The sequence below is a fragment of the Mustela nigripes genome, chromosome 15 (assembly GCF_022355385.1).
Source record: "Mustela nigripes isolate SB6536 chromosome 15, MUSNIG.SB6536, whole genome shotgun sequence".
Classification (NCBI taxonomy): domain Eukaryota; kingdom Metazoa; phylum Chordata; class Mammalia; order Carnivora; family Mustelidae; genus Mustela; species Mustela nigripes.
In genome coordinates, this window is record NC_081571.1 from 73,709,012 (window position 1) to 73,729,105 (window position 20,094).

At 39.4% G+C, this 20,094-nt stretch overlaps 1 protein-coding gene across 1 annotated transcript in view; it reads left to right on the plus strand.

The window, feature by feature from the left end:
- TM9SF2 (transmembrane 9 superfamily member 2) overlaps positions 1 to 8,493 on the plus strand; it is a 61,536-nt gene extending 53,043 nt beyond the window's left edge. Inside the window, exons 14-17 of the mRNA XM_059378344.1 lie at positions 726 to 877; positions 1,923 to 2,034; positions 5,891 to 6,062; positions 7,802 to 8,493. Coding sequence (XP_059234327.1) covers positions 726 to 877; positions 1,923 to 2,034; positions 5,891 to 6,062; positions 7,802 to 7,869 — 504 coding nt within the window. The 3' untranslated portion in view covers positions 7,870 to 8,493. The remainder of the gene's footprint in view (positions 1 to 725; positions 878 to 1,922; positions 2,035 to 5,890; positions 6,063 to 7,801) is intronic.
- The last annotated feature ends 11,601 nt before the right edge of the window (positions 8,494 to 20,094 follow it).

Genomic DNA, 20,094 nt, shown 5'->3' on the forward strand with positions numbered 1-20,094 from the left:
CTGTACACATGAATATCTAGAAGATAATTTGGTCCACAGAAGTGTGAGCTCAGTGAGAATACCAAGTTTTAAGTTTTTCCTGTATCATCACAAAAACTATGGAAGTGTGTTTTTGCAGTTTTTGCAAGAAAATTCATTTCTACCTATGTACTCGTTTTTTCCCCCCAGCTATGTTTTAGGTACTTTAGGTTTCACTTATTTTTATACTGCCGTGTCAGGTGTTAGGAAAGGGAGAGTATTTTCAATAGCTTATGGTCATAAAGCTTCATGTAGCCGTTCATTTTTGCCTTTATGTTCTGAAGTCTTAGTAGAATTCAGCTATTTTGATAAAGATGACATTGCCAAATAGGTATACCTGGACAATAGTTTGAGAACTAGCTGATTCCTTCCAAGTATGTAATTAAAAAGGAAAACCTAACTCTACCTTTGTTTTAAGTATTATTTTTACTCTATTATCACCTTCTGTGTATTTGTTTCATCTAAAACCATTTGCGGATAGCTACTGGAACAGTGGTGGCTTGCTTCAGCGGACAGACTGAATATCGTACTGATCGTGTTTGGGTCATTGCTTCTCAATACACATTTCAGTTTGATGATCTTAAGTAGACTTGTATTGGCGATAGTGTCAGATTGGAAGCTGAGAAAAAAAGCAGGCAAATACTAACATAGAGAAGAATTTTTAAAACAGACACATAACTGTGAATGCTTTCTTCATTTTACTAAAGGCCATTGAACACCCAGTTCGAACCAATCAGATCCCACGTCAGATTCCGGAGCAGTCCTTCTACACCAAGCCACTGCCGGGCATCATCATGGGAGGGATTCTGCCCTTCGGCTGCATCTTCATACAACTGTTCTTTATCCTGAACAGTATCTGGTAAGCCGGGAAGAAGTCTTCTTATTCCCATTACCATTATATGTAGTATTAGCTTTCTCCTTTTGTTTCTCTCGATGACTCTTTGTATCTTATAAATGTGAACTGTTCTCTAGTAATCAAAAATCTTATGAGCCGAAAGGTTACCTTTTCCATGTGAGAAAAGGAATAATAGTGTTAACACCTATTATTAATTGAGTGCTTATGAATTCTTGGATCTCTGTGAGGTAGGTGTTATCCCCATTTTAGAGAAAGAGAGGTGAAGCTTTGGATGTTAAGTGATCTGTCGGTGTCACACAGCTACCATGTAATGGAAAATTGATCTGTCTTTCCAAACCTGTGTTCTTTGGTAGTAATCGGTACTGCTTCAGAGGGAGGCTACTCTGAGCCCATGATGAAGGGGAGTCGAGCAAGCCTTGGGAGAAGGGTGGAGGTAGATGACCTTTGGAGGTCTTACTCACCCCCGATTCTTTCATTCTATGGTTTCTTATTTACATGGAGGAACTCGTAGTGCTCATTTGGAGCCAGTCTGTTATTAGGGGGTGTGCACTGTGGTATTGCCTCATCATTTGATCGCAGGTGCCAGGGTTTGCAGTAGCAGAAAGTCAGAACTGAATTTGAGCTTTTTAGCGATTAGAACACATTTCCTTCCCCATCGTCACAGCATTTTCACAGTTCAGCTGTTTCTGTCATACACAGTAAGAAACAGTATATACCAAGTGGAACCCTTTTTTACTTTGGCTCTGCCTGTCCAGTAATTTTTTTATTGAATTTCTCTGACTCACTGGTAGACAATTAGACTAAGCGTATTTGAGTAAGAGTTTCAGGTTCTGCCGGCGTGAGAAGGCGTGATCTCATGACACGGCCGCTTCCTTTCCTCTCCCTGCCCCACCCCTACTCCGTCACTGTCTACACCTCTGGGAATCTGTTGTCTTGGACTAGTTGGGATAAAAGGCAAACATTTCCCAGTTCAGGGAACATGAGATTGTGTCATTTATTGTATCAAAGAGAAAATGTTTATAGTTTAATCTTGATGTGTTTGTTATAGGTCACACCAGATGTATTACATGTTTGGCTTCCTGTTTCTGGTGTTTATCATTTTGGTGATTACATGTTCAGAAGCAACTATACTGCTTTGCTATTTCCACCTATGTGCAGAGGTATGTGTCGGCAATGTCCACTTTACATTAATTTGTAGACAGTATTTATAATTTTGGCATAAAGTGACTTTGAACTATTAATTGAAATAATTTCTGTAAATATGTGTTTATTAAGGTAGAAATTAACCTGTATTTCTGAATCAGATGTAGCCCTCTTTAGGAATGGATTAAGATTTAGTATCTCAGTTCAGTATATTTATTTAGAGCTACAGGTTACAAATGTTAATTTTCTGAGAATACCACATTATGCTGAATTTTCATTTTTGAGTTTTTAATATCTAAATTAAAAATTAATACTCTTTATGAAGCATAGATATTTCTAAACTGGAAATTTAGTAAACATCTTTGTGGGAAAATTCACTAAAACATTTAGTTATAGTTATAACTATAACTATAACATTACATTATAATGAATTATATCCAGGGCAATGTGGTGGCATTCTTATGTAGAATTAATTTTTAAAGGTCTGGGTTGTATTAAATTATTCTTTTATCATTGTTTTCTATACAGCAGATTAAATCTAACTTTGTTAAACTTGAGATGCTTTTCTTTTAAAGTTAAGGTTAAATTCACTTAACTTAAAATTAACCATTTTAAAAAGTGAACAATTCAGGGTGCTAGTTACTACATTCATTTACAGTGTTGTGTAACTACCACCTCTTTCTAGTTCCAAAATATTTTCATCACCCTTAAGTAAAACCTCATACCTGTTAAGCAGTTATTTCCCACCCTCCTCCCCATGTAAGACCTGGCAGTCACCAATCTGCTTTCTGTCTACAGATTTATCTATTCTGGGCATTTCATATGAATGGAATCCTACAATATGTGGCCTTTCACGTCTGGTTTCTTTCGCTTTAGGAGAATCTTTTCAAGATTCAGTACTTTGTTCCTTTTTATAGCCAAATAATACCCCATTATATGGATGTATCCCAATTTCCTTATTTCCATTGACCTGTTGATGTAAATTACGTTTATTTCCACCTTTCAGCTATTGTGAATAGTGCTGCTGTGACCATTCATTTACAAATATTTGTTTTGAGTACCAGTTTTCAGTTCTTTTGGGTATGTATATAGGAGCGGAATCGCTGAGTCATATGATAGATAATTCTTCGTTTAACTTTTTGCAGAACCACCAAACTGTTTTTCACAGTGGCTGTACTGTTTTGCGTTCCTACCAGCAATGCACAAGGGTTCTCATTCTCCACATCCCGTCCTACAGTTGCTGCCCCCCCCCTTTTTTATTTAAAAAAAAAGCTCTAGCCATCCTAGTAGGTGTGAAGTGGTATCTTACTATGATGTGATTTTCATTTCCCAGTGACTAATGATGTTGAGCATCCTTTTTTTGTGCTTGTTGACCATCTGTGTATCTTGTTCAGAGAAATGTCTGTTCAGATCCTTTGCCCATTTATAAACTGGGTAGTTTATCTTTTTGTTGAACAAGAAGAGTTCTGTATATATTCCGAATACAAATACTAGACCTTTGTCAGATAAATGAAAGAATATTTTTGCAGATATTTCTCCCTCATTCTTTAGGTTGTCTTTTTACTGGATAATGGCCTTAACACAAAAGTTTTTAATTTTGATAAAGTCTGATTTATCTTTTCTTTTCTTTTGTTGTCATATCTAAGAACTAATTGCTAAATCCAAGGCAATGAAAATTTACCTCTTTGTTTTTTCCTGAGTGTCTAGTTTTAGCTTATATATTTGGGTCATCGATCCACTTTGAGTTAATTTTTTTGATTATGGTAATTAGGAATTCCTCATGTCTTTGCATGTGTATATATAGTTTTTCCAGTACCACTTGCTTTTTTGTTTTGTTTTGTTTTGCTTTTTTGAAGATTTTATTTATTTATTTGACAGAGAGAGAGATAGCGAGAGCAGGAACACAAGCAGGGGGAATGGGGAGCCCAATGCGGGGCTCAATCCCAGGACCATAGGATCATGACCCAAAGGCAGATGCTTAACGACTAAGCCACCCAGGCGCTCCTCCAGTACCATTTGTTAAAGAGACTATTCTTTCTTCATTGAGTGGTCTTGTAACCCTGTGGAAAACCCATTGCCCATAGATATGGGGATTTGTATCTGGATTCACAATTCTATTCCAGTGGTATATATTGCTGTCCTTATGCTAGTACCACACTGTTTTGATTACCATAGTTTTGTAGTAAATTCTGGAATTGGAAAGGGTAAATCATCCAGCTTTGTTCCTTTGTGAAGATTATTTTGACTATTTAGGACCCTTTGAAATTTCATATGAATTTGGGATCAGCTTTTCCTTTTTTGCAAAAAAGGTCATTGGAATTCCGATAAGAGTGGCATTGACTCTGAGATTTTTAGGGGGCATTGCCGTCTTAACAGTATTGACTCGGCCAGTCCATGAACATGGGATGTCTTTCATTGATTTCAGTTGTCTTTGTTTATTTATTTTTTTAACCTATTTTATAGTTTTCAGTATATAAGTCTTTCACATCCTTGGTTGAATTTCTTACTAGATGTATCTTTTTGGATGCTGTTGTAAATGAAATTATTATTGTTACTATTATTATTTTTAAAGATTTTATTTATTTACTTGACAGAGAGAAAAAGAGATCACAAGTAGGCAGAGAGGCAGACAGAGAGAGAGGGAGAAGCAGGCTTCCCACTGAGCAAGGGCCTGATGCGGGGCTTGATCCCAGGATCCTGGGATCACAACCCTAGCCAAAGGCAGCTGCCTAACCAACCGAGGCACCCAGGCACCCCATGAAATTATTTTCTAAGTTTCCTTTTCATAGTGCCCATTGTTAGTATATAAAAACACAGCTGATTTTCATTTCAGTCTCGGACCCTTTAACTTTGCTGAATTTATTTGCTATAATAGTTTCTGTGTGTGGATTCCTTAAGATTTTCTCATTTGTGCTGGTATACTTTTTAAGTATATTTATTTTTCACATATTTCAAGGGGTAAGGAAAAAGTGAATTTTTTTTTTTTTTAAGATCTCCTGCTAAGCTACCAGCTACTTTATGTCAAAGTAAGAAGACCTGTTTTAAAAATCGACCTTGTTTAAATTTTGTTAGTAGTAACTGAAAGTAGATTTCAACCAGGCCTTGATAGGATAATTTTCCTAATATAGAGCTGACCAGATTGTAAGATAAGTAATATTCATTTTGAGCTATGTAAGTAAGCTCTTATACATTGCTTTTTTTTGGGAAGAGTACATTTTAAGTACAGTTAAGTACTTTAAGTACATTTAAGTACGTTTAAGATTTCTCAGGGGCCCCTCAGTGGCTCAGTAGGTTAAGCGTCTGCCTTTGGCTCAGGTCGTGATCCCAGGGTGCTGGGATTGAGCCCTGCATCCCGCTCGGTGGGAAGCCTGCATCTCCCTCTCCCATTCCCCTGCTTTTGTTCCCTCTCCCACTTTGTCTCTCTCTGTCAAATAAATAAATAAAATCTTTCAAAAAAGAAAAAATCTTCTGTCTTCAGCTCGGGTCATTATCCCAGAGTGCTGGGATTGAGCCCCTCATCAGGCTCTCTGTTTGGCAGGGAGCTTGCTTCTCCCTTTCCCACTGCCTGCCTCCCCTTACTTGTGCTTCCTTGCTCTCTCTCTCTCTGTCCAATAAATAAAATCTTTAAAAAAAAAAAAGAGTTTTCAGCACGTTTTTAGCGAGTAGCACCTCCAAAAGTAGGGGATGGTTCTTAGCATCTTTAGTGAGGAGTGAAATGGGCAAAATTCAGTAGGGGAAAAAGATTGGAAATGTTAGCAGAAATTAGATTTGGGGGCTGTTTCCCTTAGCTGTGTTTGCTTTGTAACTCTGCTCAGCTCCATATTGTCTATTAATTGGAAACTAATTCTTATTCTTTTTTTCTCCTCCACCTAGGATTATCACTGGCAGTGGCGTTCGTTCCTTACCAGTGGCTTTACTGCAGTGTATTTCTTAATATATGCAGTGCACTACTTCTTCTCAAAACTGCAGATCACAGGAACAGCAAGTACAATTCTGTACTTTGGCTATACCATGATAATGGTTTTGATCTTCTTTCTTTTTACAGGTAAGACCTAAGATGATTAGTTTTAGTCAATAAGTTGGTAGGCATTTTATTTATATTTTCCTTTTATAAAATCAATGAAGGCTTCTGCTACTCAGCACTCCTGTATTTAGCCCTCCGTGCAGCTAAGTGTTGCTTGGTAGGCCCTGCTGCGAGGTGTCTGTCAGTAACACCAAAGCTGAAGGAACCGAACCTAAGGGAAGAAGTTCTTGCTAAGCATAAGGTTGTTTAAATACATTTATGTTTTCACCATTGCTTTTCTAAAATTAGCCCCAGCCTCTTCTCAAACCTTAATAATGATCTTTTGAATATCCAAAAGATGTATTTTTATGTCTTCTAAAACAGACATAGTGACGGGCACATTGTAGGGACATGAGTTATATGAATGAGTACAATAATTTTTTAATATCCCTTACTAATGTCCCATATATAGTCTCTTGGCTTAGAAAATGTCCTCTTATACTTTTTCTTTGTATTACATTTAAAACAACGGTGAACACATTGGAACTTTAAATGTAAAGCTTACACAAGGATATGTATATCCCCTTCTGTGTTCTTCAGCACTTAGACTTATTATTCTCAGGGTAATTCTGGGAAAAAAATTCTAGCTTTTGAAAATACGGTAAGCAGTTCACAATTAAGTAAATACTCTTTTGCAAAACAGAGTCTCTGAATATATGTTTAGCAAATCTAAGTATGGTGAGGTTTAAAATGGCACTATACTTGAAGTCAGAGAAAGTGAGTTTGCATTCTGATCCTGCTGACCGGCCAGCCACGTAACCATTAGACATTTACTTAACTGAGTGTCATTTTTGTCATCTGTCTAGAATTCAAATATTTTGGAATCTAGACTGAGGAAGATACTTGAAAACCAAAACATGTATTTTATTTTATTTTTTTTTTTATGAATCATCTCATTTACTCTATCTAGGGCAGATCGAATTATCTGTTTTATTATATTTTATTTATTTGAGAGAGAGTGAGCACAAGCAGGGGGAGGGGCAAAAAGAGAGGGAGAAGCAGGCTCCACACTGAGCAGGAAATGCCGATGCAGGGCTCAATCCCAGGACGCCGAGATCATGACCTGAGCCGAGGGAGACACTTAATTGACTGAGCTACCCAGTCACTCCCAAATTATCTCTATTTTAATAAGAAATGGGCTGACAGAGCTGCTCTTTTCTCTGAGGCCACGCCACCTCTCCTATACAGTGGGATGCATCTTTGTTATTATTCTAATTTATCACTTTTAACACTTCGTAAAAACTTTCTGAGTTTAGTTTTATTGTAGTTCTTTGGAAACTGACAATTCCCAATAACTATGTTTAGAGAATATTCCCATTTAATTATTCTGTAAATCTGTTAATCCCTTTAAACTGTTCATATCATACCTTGAATTAATTTTAATAGCAGTTTTCCATTTTGTGATGAAATATTCTTAAATAGGAAAGGAAAATTGGTTTCCTATTCATCTTTTAATTTCAGGTTTCTTGCATGTAATAAGGAGAAGAATATATTATAGAAAGCTTAGGTAATCTTAAAGTTTAAAAAGTCCTATTCTGTAAAAAATTTGATATGAACTACTTGTATGTTTTTCAAAAAAGCTTGTGGATCTATGCCTGGTAAGTAATAGTTTATAGTTTTGTGGCTTTTTGTAAGGAATCAATCATTTTAAGTCTGTGTTTTTGTATAAATTATGAATTTTCCTCTGGAAAAGTGTTGATTTTTGTTTTTTTCTTTTATAGGAACAATTGGCTTCTTTGCATGCTTTTGGTTTGTTACCAAAATATACAGTGTGGTGAAAGTTGACTGAAGAAGCCAGTGTGTCCAGTTAAAACAGAAATAAATTAAATTCTTCATCAACAAAGACCTGTTTTTGTGACTACCTTGAGTTTTATCAGACTTATTGGCCTAGTAATCCTTCAGAAACAACATAATTCTAAATACACTTCTTCCCATACACCTGTCTCCACAAAATGTGTTTTCAACACTAAAACATTTGTATCGTGATTTGATTAAGTATATATTCAGTTGTTCTCAGTGAAGAGCAAATTTAAATATTATGTGCATTTGTAAATACAATAGCTATAAAATTTTCAATACTTCTAATGGCAGAATAGAGGAGGCCATATGAAACAGTACTGATGAAATGCAGGACAGCTCATTGTAAATAGGATTTTCTAGGCTCGGTAGGTGGAAAGAATTATTTTTCTTTGAAGGAAATAACTTTTTATCATGGTAATTTTGAAGGATGATTCATATGATGTGTTTATTGGGGGGATGTGGCTTTTAAAAAAATCTTGTATTGGTTGTAACTGTTCATATCTTCTTTTCTGTGTTGACTTCATTATTCCCATGGTATTGGCCTTTTAAACTATGTGCCTCTGAGTCTTTCGATTTATAAATTTGTTATCTTAATAAATATTGTAAAAACGTCTTCATTGCATCATTACCTATTGTATATTCAAGGAGAGCCTATAAACAGCAATCTATTTACCAGTGTTATTTTAAAATGGTTTATACTGTTTTATCAAATCTTACTGATTTCTGTTCATGCAACACTTTCTTGCTTGATCTAAAGGAAATTCCAGTCTCTTGGGCTTTGTGACAAATCAGACTTTTCACTCTTAGGCAGTAATAGAAATTTTAGTTTTGCGTATCTGGCCAGATAAATGATGTAAGTCTAGCAGTTAATATGGGCCTCGCTACATTTCATTAAGGAATTTATATTTTTACCTGTATTTCAAAACAGTATTTTTCATTTATTTTTTAATAAAAATCTCAATCATTTTGTTTACTTTATTAATATTTTAAAGAGAGAGCATGAGCAGGGAGTGGGAGAGAGGCAGAAGGAGAGGGAGAGAGAGAGTGAATTTTAAGCAGGCTTCAGGCTCAGTGGGGATCCTGGCACAAGACTCAGTCTCACAACCCTGAGATCATGTCCTGAGCTGAAATCCAGAGTCGGATGCCCAATGGACTGAGTCATCCGGGCACCCCATTTTTAATTTTTTTAAGTCAGTATTTGTTTATACATTAACAATGACTAGCAAATCTCCCTCTTTATGATTACATTGTCTTCGCTTGGATTTCACAGTTTTATTTCTTAAAAGGTAAGAAATAGCTTTCTGGGGTGCCTGAGTGGCTCGGTTAAGCGGCTGCGTTTGGCTCGGGTCATGATCCCGGGGTCCTGGGATCAAGCCCCATGTCAGGCTCCCTGCTCAGCGGGGAGCCCACTTCTCCATCTGCCCCTCTCTCCCACTCGTGCTTTCTCTCTCTCTAATAAGTGAATCTTTTTTTTTTTAATTTGAAACCATAGTTCATTAGCAAATTGGTCATGGGGAATTGCCTCAATTTTTAAAATTAATTTTTATTAACATGTATTATTTGTTTCAGGGGTTCAGGTCTGTGAATCATCAGTCTTACACAATTCACAGCGCTCCCCATAGCACACACCCTCCCCAGTGCCCATCACCCCGCCACCCCCTCCCTCCCACCCTGCTCCAGTCCAGCAGCCCTCAGTTTGTTTCCTGAGATTAAGAGTCTCCCATGATTTGTCTCCCTCTCTCGTTTCATCTTGTTTCATATTTTCCTCTCTACCCCTATGATCCTCTGTTTTGTTTCTCAGATTCCACGTACTAGTGAGATCATGTGATAATTGTCTTTCTCTGACATTTCACTTAGCATAATACCCTCTAGTTAAATAAAAAAAAGATCTTTTAAAGAAAAGATAGCTATTTCTCTTTCATATTCATCTAATTGAAGTCCATTTATATGTGAAGAGAAGTTTGGGATGATTTCAGAAACGTTAGTCTGTTTATACCTATAAGAATGTTCATCTTGTATTTTAGGGGCTCAGTGCTTCCTGCTTAGGAGAGAACAAATAGAATAGTGAGTTTGAAAAAAAAAAAAAAAAAGAATAGTGAGTTTGCTGGGCTCTTACCCAATTATTCTGTTGATTTCCTTTTTTAAAAAACTAACCTGTTTGTTTTGAAGTGTGAAGGAGCTCTAGTTATTTTTAACTTCTCACACAGAGATTAAGACAGAGAAGTTCCTTTCAAATGTATTTTCTACATCTGTTGAAGTATATTTAATTTTTTATATATAATACTATTAAAGTACAGTTGAGGTAAGTTGCTTGACTAAACAAAAGGTTTTATAAAAAGTTGGATTCAGAGGTAGACTAGTTTTGTTGATTAGAGGTAAGTTTAAATTTTATGTTTCCTTCTGTAAACAGTTAGCTTAGTGACTAAAGCAGTCAGCTTCCTGTTTTGATAGAATTTTTTTCTAAGATTTTATTTATTTGAGAGAGAGACCATGAGAGGAGAGAGGTCAGTGGGAGAAGCAGACTCCCCACCAAGCAGGGAGCCCGATGCAGGACTCAATTCCAGAACTCTGGGATCATGACCTGAACCAAAGGCATTCGCTCAACTGACTGAGCCACCCATTCGAGGCGCCCCTCGAATTTTTTTTTTTTTTTAAAGATTTTATTTATTTATTTGACAGAGAGAGATCACAAGTAGATGGAGAGGCAGGCAGAGAGAGAGAAAGGGAAGCAGGCTCCCTGCTGAGCAGAGAGCCCGATGCGGGACTCCATCCCAGGACTCTGAGATCATGACCTGAGCCGAAGGCAGCGGCTTAACCCACTGAGCCACCCAGGCGCCCCGAATTATTATTATTTTTTTTTTTTATAGAACTTCCAGTTTTCTTTATACTTCGCAGTAAGCACATTTACATTTAAATAATGGTCAGGCAATTGGAAAAATAAAGCTATCAAAGGAGGGGCGCCTGAGTGGCGCAGTGAGTTAAAGCCTCTGCCTTCGGCTCAGGTCATGATTCCATGGTTCTGGGATCGAGCCCCGCATCGGGCTCTCTGCTCAGTGGGGAGCCTGCTACCCTTCCTCTCTCTCTCTACCTGCCTCTCTGCCTTCTTGTGATCTCTGTCTCTCAAATAAATAAAATCTTTTTTAAAAAATCAAAGGGAAAGATTTAGGAGGGAGTAAAGATGAGAAAGGAGACAGCAAAGAGGAAGGCAAGACCAGTGATGAGAAGCCGGTGTGGAGGATGCAGCCTCTTCTCCACGGCTTTGACTGACTGCCTGAGGCGGCAGCGGCCATGCTTCCAGCTCGCTCGCCTTGGTTGCCGCTATGCCATGAGCACAGAGGGCAGTCACAAGATTTCTGAGTCGTTTTTCCTTTTCTGGTCACTTCAGAATTTGCCTGGTTATACCTTTTTCTCCAGGTCCCAACTCTTGGCTGATCTGATCATCTTACGCAGTGCCAGTATTTAAAGTCGTCTTAGTAACGCTGTCTAACATTTGCAGTCTGGGTTTTATGGCCCATGATTAGTGCTTCAAAGGAGAGCCTTGAAAGGCTGCCGTTTAGGTAACGGAGCACTTGGGGGAAGTAGCTGTGGCTAGACCTTTCGTCTTCACCGCCCCATACAAGGTGCAAAGCTCGGCACAGCCGGGAAGAGGCTGTATGGTCCTAAAAGGGCATCTGGTGCTTTTGTTCTATTTCATGTTTGACTTGAAATTTAATCAGTATCTTAAATCTGTGCTATCAGTCCCTCATACTTTCACATATACTAGCTAAGATTATGTAATGCCAGGACTCACAAAACACGTTTAGAATTACAAAGCATTACAGGCCTTAAGGATTTTTTTAACGATTAACTTTAGAAAGCTTTATAAAAGCCTGCTTTTGGTTTTTAATGAACAGGATAAACGACCTCTTAACAGAATGCAGTCCTCACTTTTTGCCTATTGATAGCAGGACATTCTAGAATTTCATTAATATGTAAATTTATGTCATTAAAATATTTTTCCATATCTGTATTTTTCTCCTACAGCCTGGACAGTGGCCATAACATCTCTCTCTGCAATGAAATCCCTATGTAGGACATAATGCCTTCTCAGAAATTTTTACTTTGACAGAGTCCAATCTGTTTCGTTCTACTGATTTGCTCTCTCCCTTACTGTAATTTGAAGTCTAAACACAAAATCATTATTACTGCACATTTCTCTAGTTTTTGAAATTCTACTGGATTTCTTTGTTCTGCCCATTTGAGCTGTCTTCGTTCTCGCATTTGATTATCTTTCGTTTTCTTTTATTCTTTGGTCCCCAATATAGTTGACATTTTTATTAATAATGAACTATTTGTGGGGCGCCGGGGTGGCTCAGTGGGTTAAGCTGCTGCCTTCGGCTCAGGTCATGATCTCAGGGTCCTGGGATCGGGTCCCACATCAGGCTCTCTGCTCAGCAGGGAGCCTGCTTCCCACTCTCTCTGCCTGCCTCTCCCATCTACTTGTGATCTTTCTCTGTCAAATAAATAAATAAAATCTTAAAAAAAAAATAATGAACTATTTGATTTTATAGAGAAGAAAGCACTGGCTCCAGAAAGTCCTATTTATTATTTCCTTTGGATATTTTTAGCAAAAAAGCAGTCTAAGCCACATAAGTGCTCTTGACTGTGCTATATAAATAGTACTACAATAGGTCATAGGTCATTAATTTCTCTGAAAAGAATTAAAAATATGGCCAATTTAAGTAAAAAATGATAGAATGAAAGATTACTGTTTCCTTTTAAAAGCTGGTTTTTACTGGTACTTTATGATCAATGATGTCTATGTAGAACTCAAATCTGCTTTTTTTCCTCAATACAAGCTAAATGTTTTTGTTAACATTATTATCAAAGAAACTAATAGGCCAGTGAGTCAGAGTGAACCGGTTCTGTTTTCTGGCTAAGGCTGCAGGCAGACACAGGGTGTTGGTGCGTGTCGACTGGGACTGTTTCCGGTACAGTCACCCACTAAGGTGTAAGGCGAGGGTTGATCACAGGAGAGTTGCTGCGCGTGTCCTGCTTTGGCCACACTACCTTGGAAGAAGCTGAGGACCCAGAAGAAACCATCCCTTGACACTGCTGCCTAACCACAGCCCTACCACACAGTCCTCGGTGGCCGGCACCACTAGGAGTCAGAGGACACCCTCCAGACTCTTACTCCTCTGCTCTGGATTATGTGACTTTGAAGAGCTTTGCCAGCCCCCTGAGGAGAAGGGGTCGGGATAAGAAACAGGAAGCTGAATGGTGCAAGAATCTTCGTCAGAACATCAGGAAACCAGATGGTAAGAACTGGGCGCACCCGAACACGGTGGCATTTGCTTTCCCTGCAGGGACACGGTGGATCAGTCATGACTGGAATGCACAAACTAGCTGCCACCCACACTGACCCCCCCTTCCCCCATTCATACGACTTCCTCGAGACCTGCTGCATGACTTGTATCAGAGGATTAGGCACCCTACCTGTGCAGGGTGGGGGCCCAGGAACCAGGTGTCTTTGACAAACACAGCCTGGGAAGCTGTGAGAACTAGGACCGAGACTCAGGCTGACCTCCCTAAAGCCACCAGGGTGTTTGGACCTTCACCAATACAGTGACACATCTCTAGCCATTCTAGAAGCTCTGCACCCACTTCTGTAAACCTCCTGCCGTGTGTGTGTGTGTGTGTGTGTGTGTGTGTGCGTATGCGTGTGTGTGTGTGCGAACGCATGTGAGAGATTTGAGTGAAAATGATTAAGGGACACAGGCTTTAGAATCCTGCTCTACTGCTACAACCAGACCCCTCCAGTATAAAGGTTTTGGCCCAAGTAATCCTTCTCATCCCCTGAACACCTAGTAATGTGCTAAGCTACATAGTGATGTTTGACAGCTCTCCTATTGTCATAAATATTACTCGGATTGTTTAACTTTGCAGGCTTATCCTCCCAAAAGATCATCACAGACTTCTTTCTGAAGGGCAGGAACCACCACTTATACCCTCTTTGGTTTCTGCCCAGTGCGCAACAATACTTGGCACATAGTAGGTGTGTATTTGTTAGAGTGAAACTAAGAATTTAAGTAAGTGATACTGATTTTAAATTTTTAAATTGATAGAATGACATAAAGACACCATTTCACTATTTTGTTTAGCTCTCAGATTCTAGACTGTGCTGTTTTGATTCCATAAAATTATGCATTTTAACGTGTATGCAGCAACATTGTCTTGTACACTTGTTTCATGATCACTGACAGTTGTTAAAACAAATCAGCACCGGCAGAACGTGGCCAGCTCCTGTCTACACTTAAGTTTGAACTGTTACCCATGGAACCAGCTCAAACATAAAGCTACAAAGAGGCTAATTGAAATCAGAATGCTGGGTCATTTCTCTTTCAAACAAAACAGATGGCCCTCCTTGCCACACTTCCGTCAAACTTTGGGGGGAGGTGATTAAATGCATTTTTAACTCCCACACATGCTTATACTTACTAGGCTCCTCAAGGGAATTGCACAAAGCTATTGAGGTGCAGAGGCTGGAGGAGAGAGGGCTTTTCTTAGTAGAACTTGTTTCCCTTTCCCTTGGAGGTTTAAGAAAAAACTCTTTATAGATTCTGAACATTTATTTTAATCTTCAGTATTTTAATTCCGTTTTTCCTTAGAAATAGGCCATCCATGTACATGGTACACAATTCAAACTGTACTAACGCATATAGAGAAAATCTGTCTTCATCCTCTAGTCACTGAGTTCTCCACCCAGAAGACAATCACTGTTTCTTTGTTTTTGTTTTTTGTTTAAGATTTTATTTATTTGACAGAGAGAGATCACAAGTAGGCAGAGAGACAGGCAGAGAGAGAGTGGGGGAAGCAGGCTCCCCGCTGAGCAGAGAGCCTGATGCAGGACTCGATCCCAGGACCCTGGGATCATGACCTGAGCCGAAGGCAGAGGCTTTAACCCACTGAGCTACCCAGATGCCCCAAGACAATCACTGTTAACGCTTTCCTGTGTACCTATCTTTTCAGAAATCGAGACTTCAGGGGCACCTGGGTGGCTCAGTGGTTTAAGCCTCTGCCTTCGGCTCAGGTCATGATCCCAGGACCCTGGGATCAAGCCCCGAGTCGGGCTTTCTGCTCAGTGGGGAGCCTGCTTTCCCCTCTCTCTCTGCCTGCCTCTCTGCCTACTTGTGATCTCTGTCTGTCAAATGAATAAATAAAATCTTAAAAAAAAAAGAAATCGAGACTTCATTTTTAATTCACCAAACTGAAACCTCTTATTTGGATCCTTACTTAAATGACAATTTTAATCGTATTTGGTTTCAAAGTTGGTTGTGAGGATTTTAAGAAAGCAGCTGCGAAGATTGTGTTTTGTTGTACAGTGGGTTCAGCATGTAGTACAAAGCATCGCTGTTATTAAATGGCACCTCCCTGATAGTAAACATGTAAAGTGATCTAAGCTACCTCTTAAGAACTGTTTGGTGGAACAAATTTGAAGAAAAGAACTTCCATTGTTCCATAACTCAGCTACCCACCGTCAGCACATGATGGCAAAAACCAACAAAAGCATTGCCAAACACTGGCTAACAGGTGCACCATCGAATTCCGTGCATTGCTACCCAGAAATGTGGCCCCTTATTACCGATCTTTGAAAAAAACTTAAAACAACCTGATGCCAGCACGTGACTGTCTTAACGTTTGTGCCTCCCCATTTGCCTCAGGAGCCTAGTGGGCGCCCTCTGCTTTCTCTCCCGCTCCCCCGCCTTCCCCTCATCAAAGTGCAGTTTCAGGAGAAGTCACAGAAGTGATTTTTTTTTTTTTAGATTTTATTTATTTATTTGACAGAGAGAGATCACAAGTAGGCAGAGAGGCAGGCGGAGGGTGCGGAGAAGCAGGCTCCCCGCTGAGCAGAGAGCCCTATGTGGCTCAGTCCCAGGACCCTGAGATCAGGACCTGAGCCAAAGGCAGAGGCTTAAGCCACTGAGCCACCCAGGTGCCCCATCATAGAAATGATTTATTTCTACCTCATGTGTGATTTTTGTTTTTTTTTTTAAATCTCTGTCAGAATGATTGCATCTTTAACCACATGAATAACAGTGGAATGAATTTTGTTTTCTCAAAAAGGAAATCCAGAAGTCAGCACAAACAGGTGTGGAGTGCAGGTCCTTCTCTCTCTGACGTTCTCCACTGAGGGGGCACCTCCCAACCCCACCCATGCCTCATGCTGTGGCCGTGGCTAACTTCAGGACGTGGGTTCCACCTCCCAACTCGGCCTCCGCCTTCCAGCAATTCCCTCAACACGTATTACCACACCCTGGCTCCCAGAACAGTCCCAGGAGGGTGGCGCACTCCTCCCCATACTAACCCCAAAGGCGGTGTCGGTGAAAGCCTCCCCCAGTGCCCGTGAGTTGCTCTCTTCCACCGGAAGATGAAGCCTATTTTCAAAGCTGTGAAAAATCTATAAAGTCTACTTTTATCCTTCCTGACTTAACATTTACATTTAAGTATTGAATCTCTAGGTTGCGGTAGTTAAGTACGAGTAAATATTTAAATTTTAAATATATGTGAAATTCTGTCAGGAAGTGGCAAAGGGCTAGAAAAGAGTTAGGTCATTTTATATTAAGCAACAATCACCTCTGATTTTCTCAATGTCTTGTCCCATGAGCAGTGGTGTGGCATTTGTAATATTTATCTTGATTTTGCCAGATATCCTATAATGTGAAAGTGTTCTGTACTCACATTATAAAGAGTAATATATTACTCTTTAACAAATTTTTTAAAGTTTTAATTCCAGTATAGTTGACATGCCATGTTATTTTAGTTTCAGGTGCATGACATAGTGATTGAACGATTCCATACATTACTCAGTGCTCATGGTGGTAAGTGCACTCTTAATCCCCTTCACCTGTTTCTCCCCTCCCCTCCCCCACTGCCCCCCTGGTAACCACCAGTTTGTTCTCTAGAATTAAGAGTCTGGTTTTGGGGGGCACCTGGCTGGCTCAGGTGGAAGGACATGTGACTCCTAATCTCAGGGTTGTGAGTTTGAGCCCCATGTTGGATATAGAGATTACTTAAAAATAAAATCTTAAAAAAAAAAAAAAAGAGTCTAGTTTTTGGTTTATCTTTTTTCTTGGTTCATTTCTTAAATTCCACATCTCAGTGAAACCATATGGTATTTGTCTTTGACTTATCTCCCTTAACATTGTACCCTCTAGATCCATGCGTGTTTTTGCAAATGGCAAGATTTCATTCTTTCTTGGCTGAATAATATTCCATTGCTTATGTATAGCACATCTTATTTATTCATCAGTTGATGGAAACTTGGGTTGCTTCCATATTTTGGCTATTGTAAATAATGCTACAATAAACCTGGGGGTGAATATATCATTCCAAATTAGTGTTTTCATATTCTTTGGGTAAATACCCAATATTGGAATTACTGGGTCATATGGTAGTTCTATTTTTAATCTTTTGAGGAACCTCCATTCTATTTTCCACAATGGCTGCACCAGTTTCATTCCCACCAACACTACACAAGGGCTCCTTTTTTCCTCCACATACTTGCCAACACTTGTTATTTCTTGTGTGTGTGTGTGTGTGTGTTTAGATTTATTTATTTATTTGAGAGAGAGAAAGAACATGAGCAGGGGGACAGACCAAACTCTCATGCTGATGAGGGAGCCAATGCAGGACCATCTTAGGATCCTGAGATCATAACCTGAGCCAGAGGCAGTTGCTTAACTGACTGAACCACCCAGGTAACCGCCCGTGTATTTTTCATTTTAGCCATTCTGATAGGTGTGAGGTGATACCTCATTGGGGTTTTGACTGCCTTTCCCTGGTGATGAGTGATGTTGAGCATCTTTTCATCTGTGTATCTTTTTTGGAGAAATGTCTATTCATGTCTTCTGCCCATTTTTAATTGGATTATTTGAGGTTTTTTGGTGTTGAGTTGTATAAGTTCTTTATATATATTGGACCATATCAGGTATGGTCCCATATCAGGTATGTCATTTGTAAATATCTTCTCCCATTCAAGTAGGTTGTATTTTTGTTTTGTTGATTGTTTCCTTTGCTGTGCAGAAGAAGCTTTTCCTTTTGATATAGTCCCAATGGTTCATTTTTGCTTTTGTTTTCCTTGCCTTAGAACATGTATCTGGGAAAATGTTGCTATAGCTGATGTCAGAGAAATTACTGTGTGTGCTCTTTTCTAGGATTTTTACAGTTTCAGGTCTCACATTTAGGTCTTTATTCTATTTTGAATTTATATTTGTGTGTGGTGTAAGAAAGTGGTCCAGTTTCATTCTTTTGCATATAGCCATCCAGTTCTCTCAGAACCAATTTTTCAAAGAGACTGTCTTTACCTCACTGCATATTCTTGCCTCCTTCATTGTAAATTTATTGACCATGTAGGTATGACTTTATTTCTGGGCTCTCTTTTCTGTTCCATTGATCTATGTGTCTGTTTTTGTGCCAGCACCATGCCATTTTGATTACTACAGCTTTGTAATATATCTTGAAATCTGGGATTGTGATACCTCCAGTTTTCTTCTTTTTCAAGATTGCTTTGGTTATTTGGGGTCTTTTGTGGTTCCATACAAATTTTAGGATTATTTGTTCTAGTTTACTCCTTATATTCATAAAATCACAACATGACCACTATGGAAAGAAGAAGAATTGCTAGAGGATAGCAAGAAGAAACTGGTGTGGTTCAGTTTGAGGGTTGTAGTCATTGCTTGGATGGTATGAGGCAAGCCTGAGTCCCCACCAGTCAACCTAAGGACAGTAGTTAGAGTTGGAGGTTGACCAAGCAATGTTCATTGACTGGTTGAAGAGCCCAGATTTACTGGTTTTCTAGTGAGCAAAAATGTGAGTCAAATATAGGAGAGGATGTAGCAATTGGATAATAACTGTGATTGAGTTAGAATGTGGGGTGGTTAAGGGAGGACAATGAACCTGAGTCCCCACTACCATGCCAGTTACTCTCTGAATAAGGAAAGTAGCCTCTTGGCTGAATTGGAGTTCAGGATGTTGCCTTGGTTTGTGCTCTTTGTTTCCATGTCTGTGCTGGGCAGGGCTGGAGACGAAGTTGCAGTAACCCATGAAGACCCCGTACGCACTGAAGAAATAAGATCCAATGGTGGGATGCCAAGAGATGTCACAGAGGGAAATTCCAGAACTCTCGGTTTGTAGGCGCAGAAGAGTCCTTAGGAAAATGAACGGTTGCATGAACTCTCTCCTGTCTTCAAATAGAATTTGATGAGTTCCTTAGTCAAAGGGAGGTTTTAGAAGTTGCTCAGGGCCTGGGTGCAAGGACAGCCTGAGCCAGACCAAGCCACCTGGTGAGTGTGACTCCCCCTCCACCATCTGGCCTCCATTTTTATGATTTTGTCATTCAAGAATGTTGTATAAATGGACTGAAGCAGTAGGTGACCTTTGAGACAACTTTCTTCCCCCAGGATAAGTCTCTGGAGATTCATCTTGGTTCTGCGCATCTGTAGTTCAGTCGGTCTTATTGCTAAGTGGTATCTGTGGTATGGTTGTCCTGGGCTTTGTTGCCCTCACTGGAGCACATCCGGGTGGTTTTCAGTTTAGCGCTATTGTGAATAAAGAAAAAAATATGAACATTCTCATACAGGTTTTTGTGTAATGTAAGTTTTCGTTTCTCTGTGATAAATGCCCCAGAGTGAAATTACACAGTTGCATTTCCCTTATGATAGGACATTGGACATATTTTCATGTGCCTGTTTGCTTTCTGTATATCCTCTTTGGCAAAATGTCTGTTGTCCGTTTTCTAACTGGATTTGGGGGGATCTTGTTTTTATCTTAAAGTTTATTTTTGGGGGGGTACACTCACACACTGGGTGTGAAGCCCAGTTAAAAAAGAAAAAGAGACAGAGAAAGAGAAAGAAAGTTTATTTTCTTTAGTAATCTCTACACGCAACATAGGGCTTAAACTCAGGACCACAAGATCAAGAGTCACGCGCTCTTCCAACTGAACCAGCCAGGTGCCCCAGACTTTTTTTTTAACTGTTGAGTTCCGCCCCCCCCCCCCATTTTTATATCATGGATGTATGGCAGATTGCAGTGTGGAGGCTTGGAATTCCTGAAATTAATCCACTAATCCCATTGGTCTTTGCTCATCCCCTAGATCTCTTAGCCAAGGATTAGCAAGTAGGGGCGGAGGGGGGCATGTGCAGCTGAATCCTTGTTTTCTGTTCTGAATGGGGTGGGA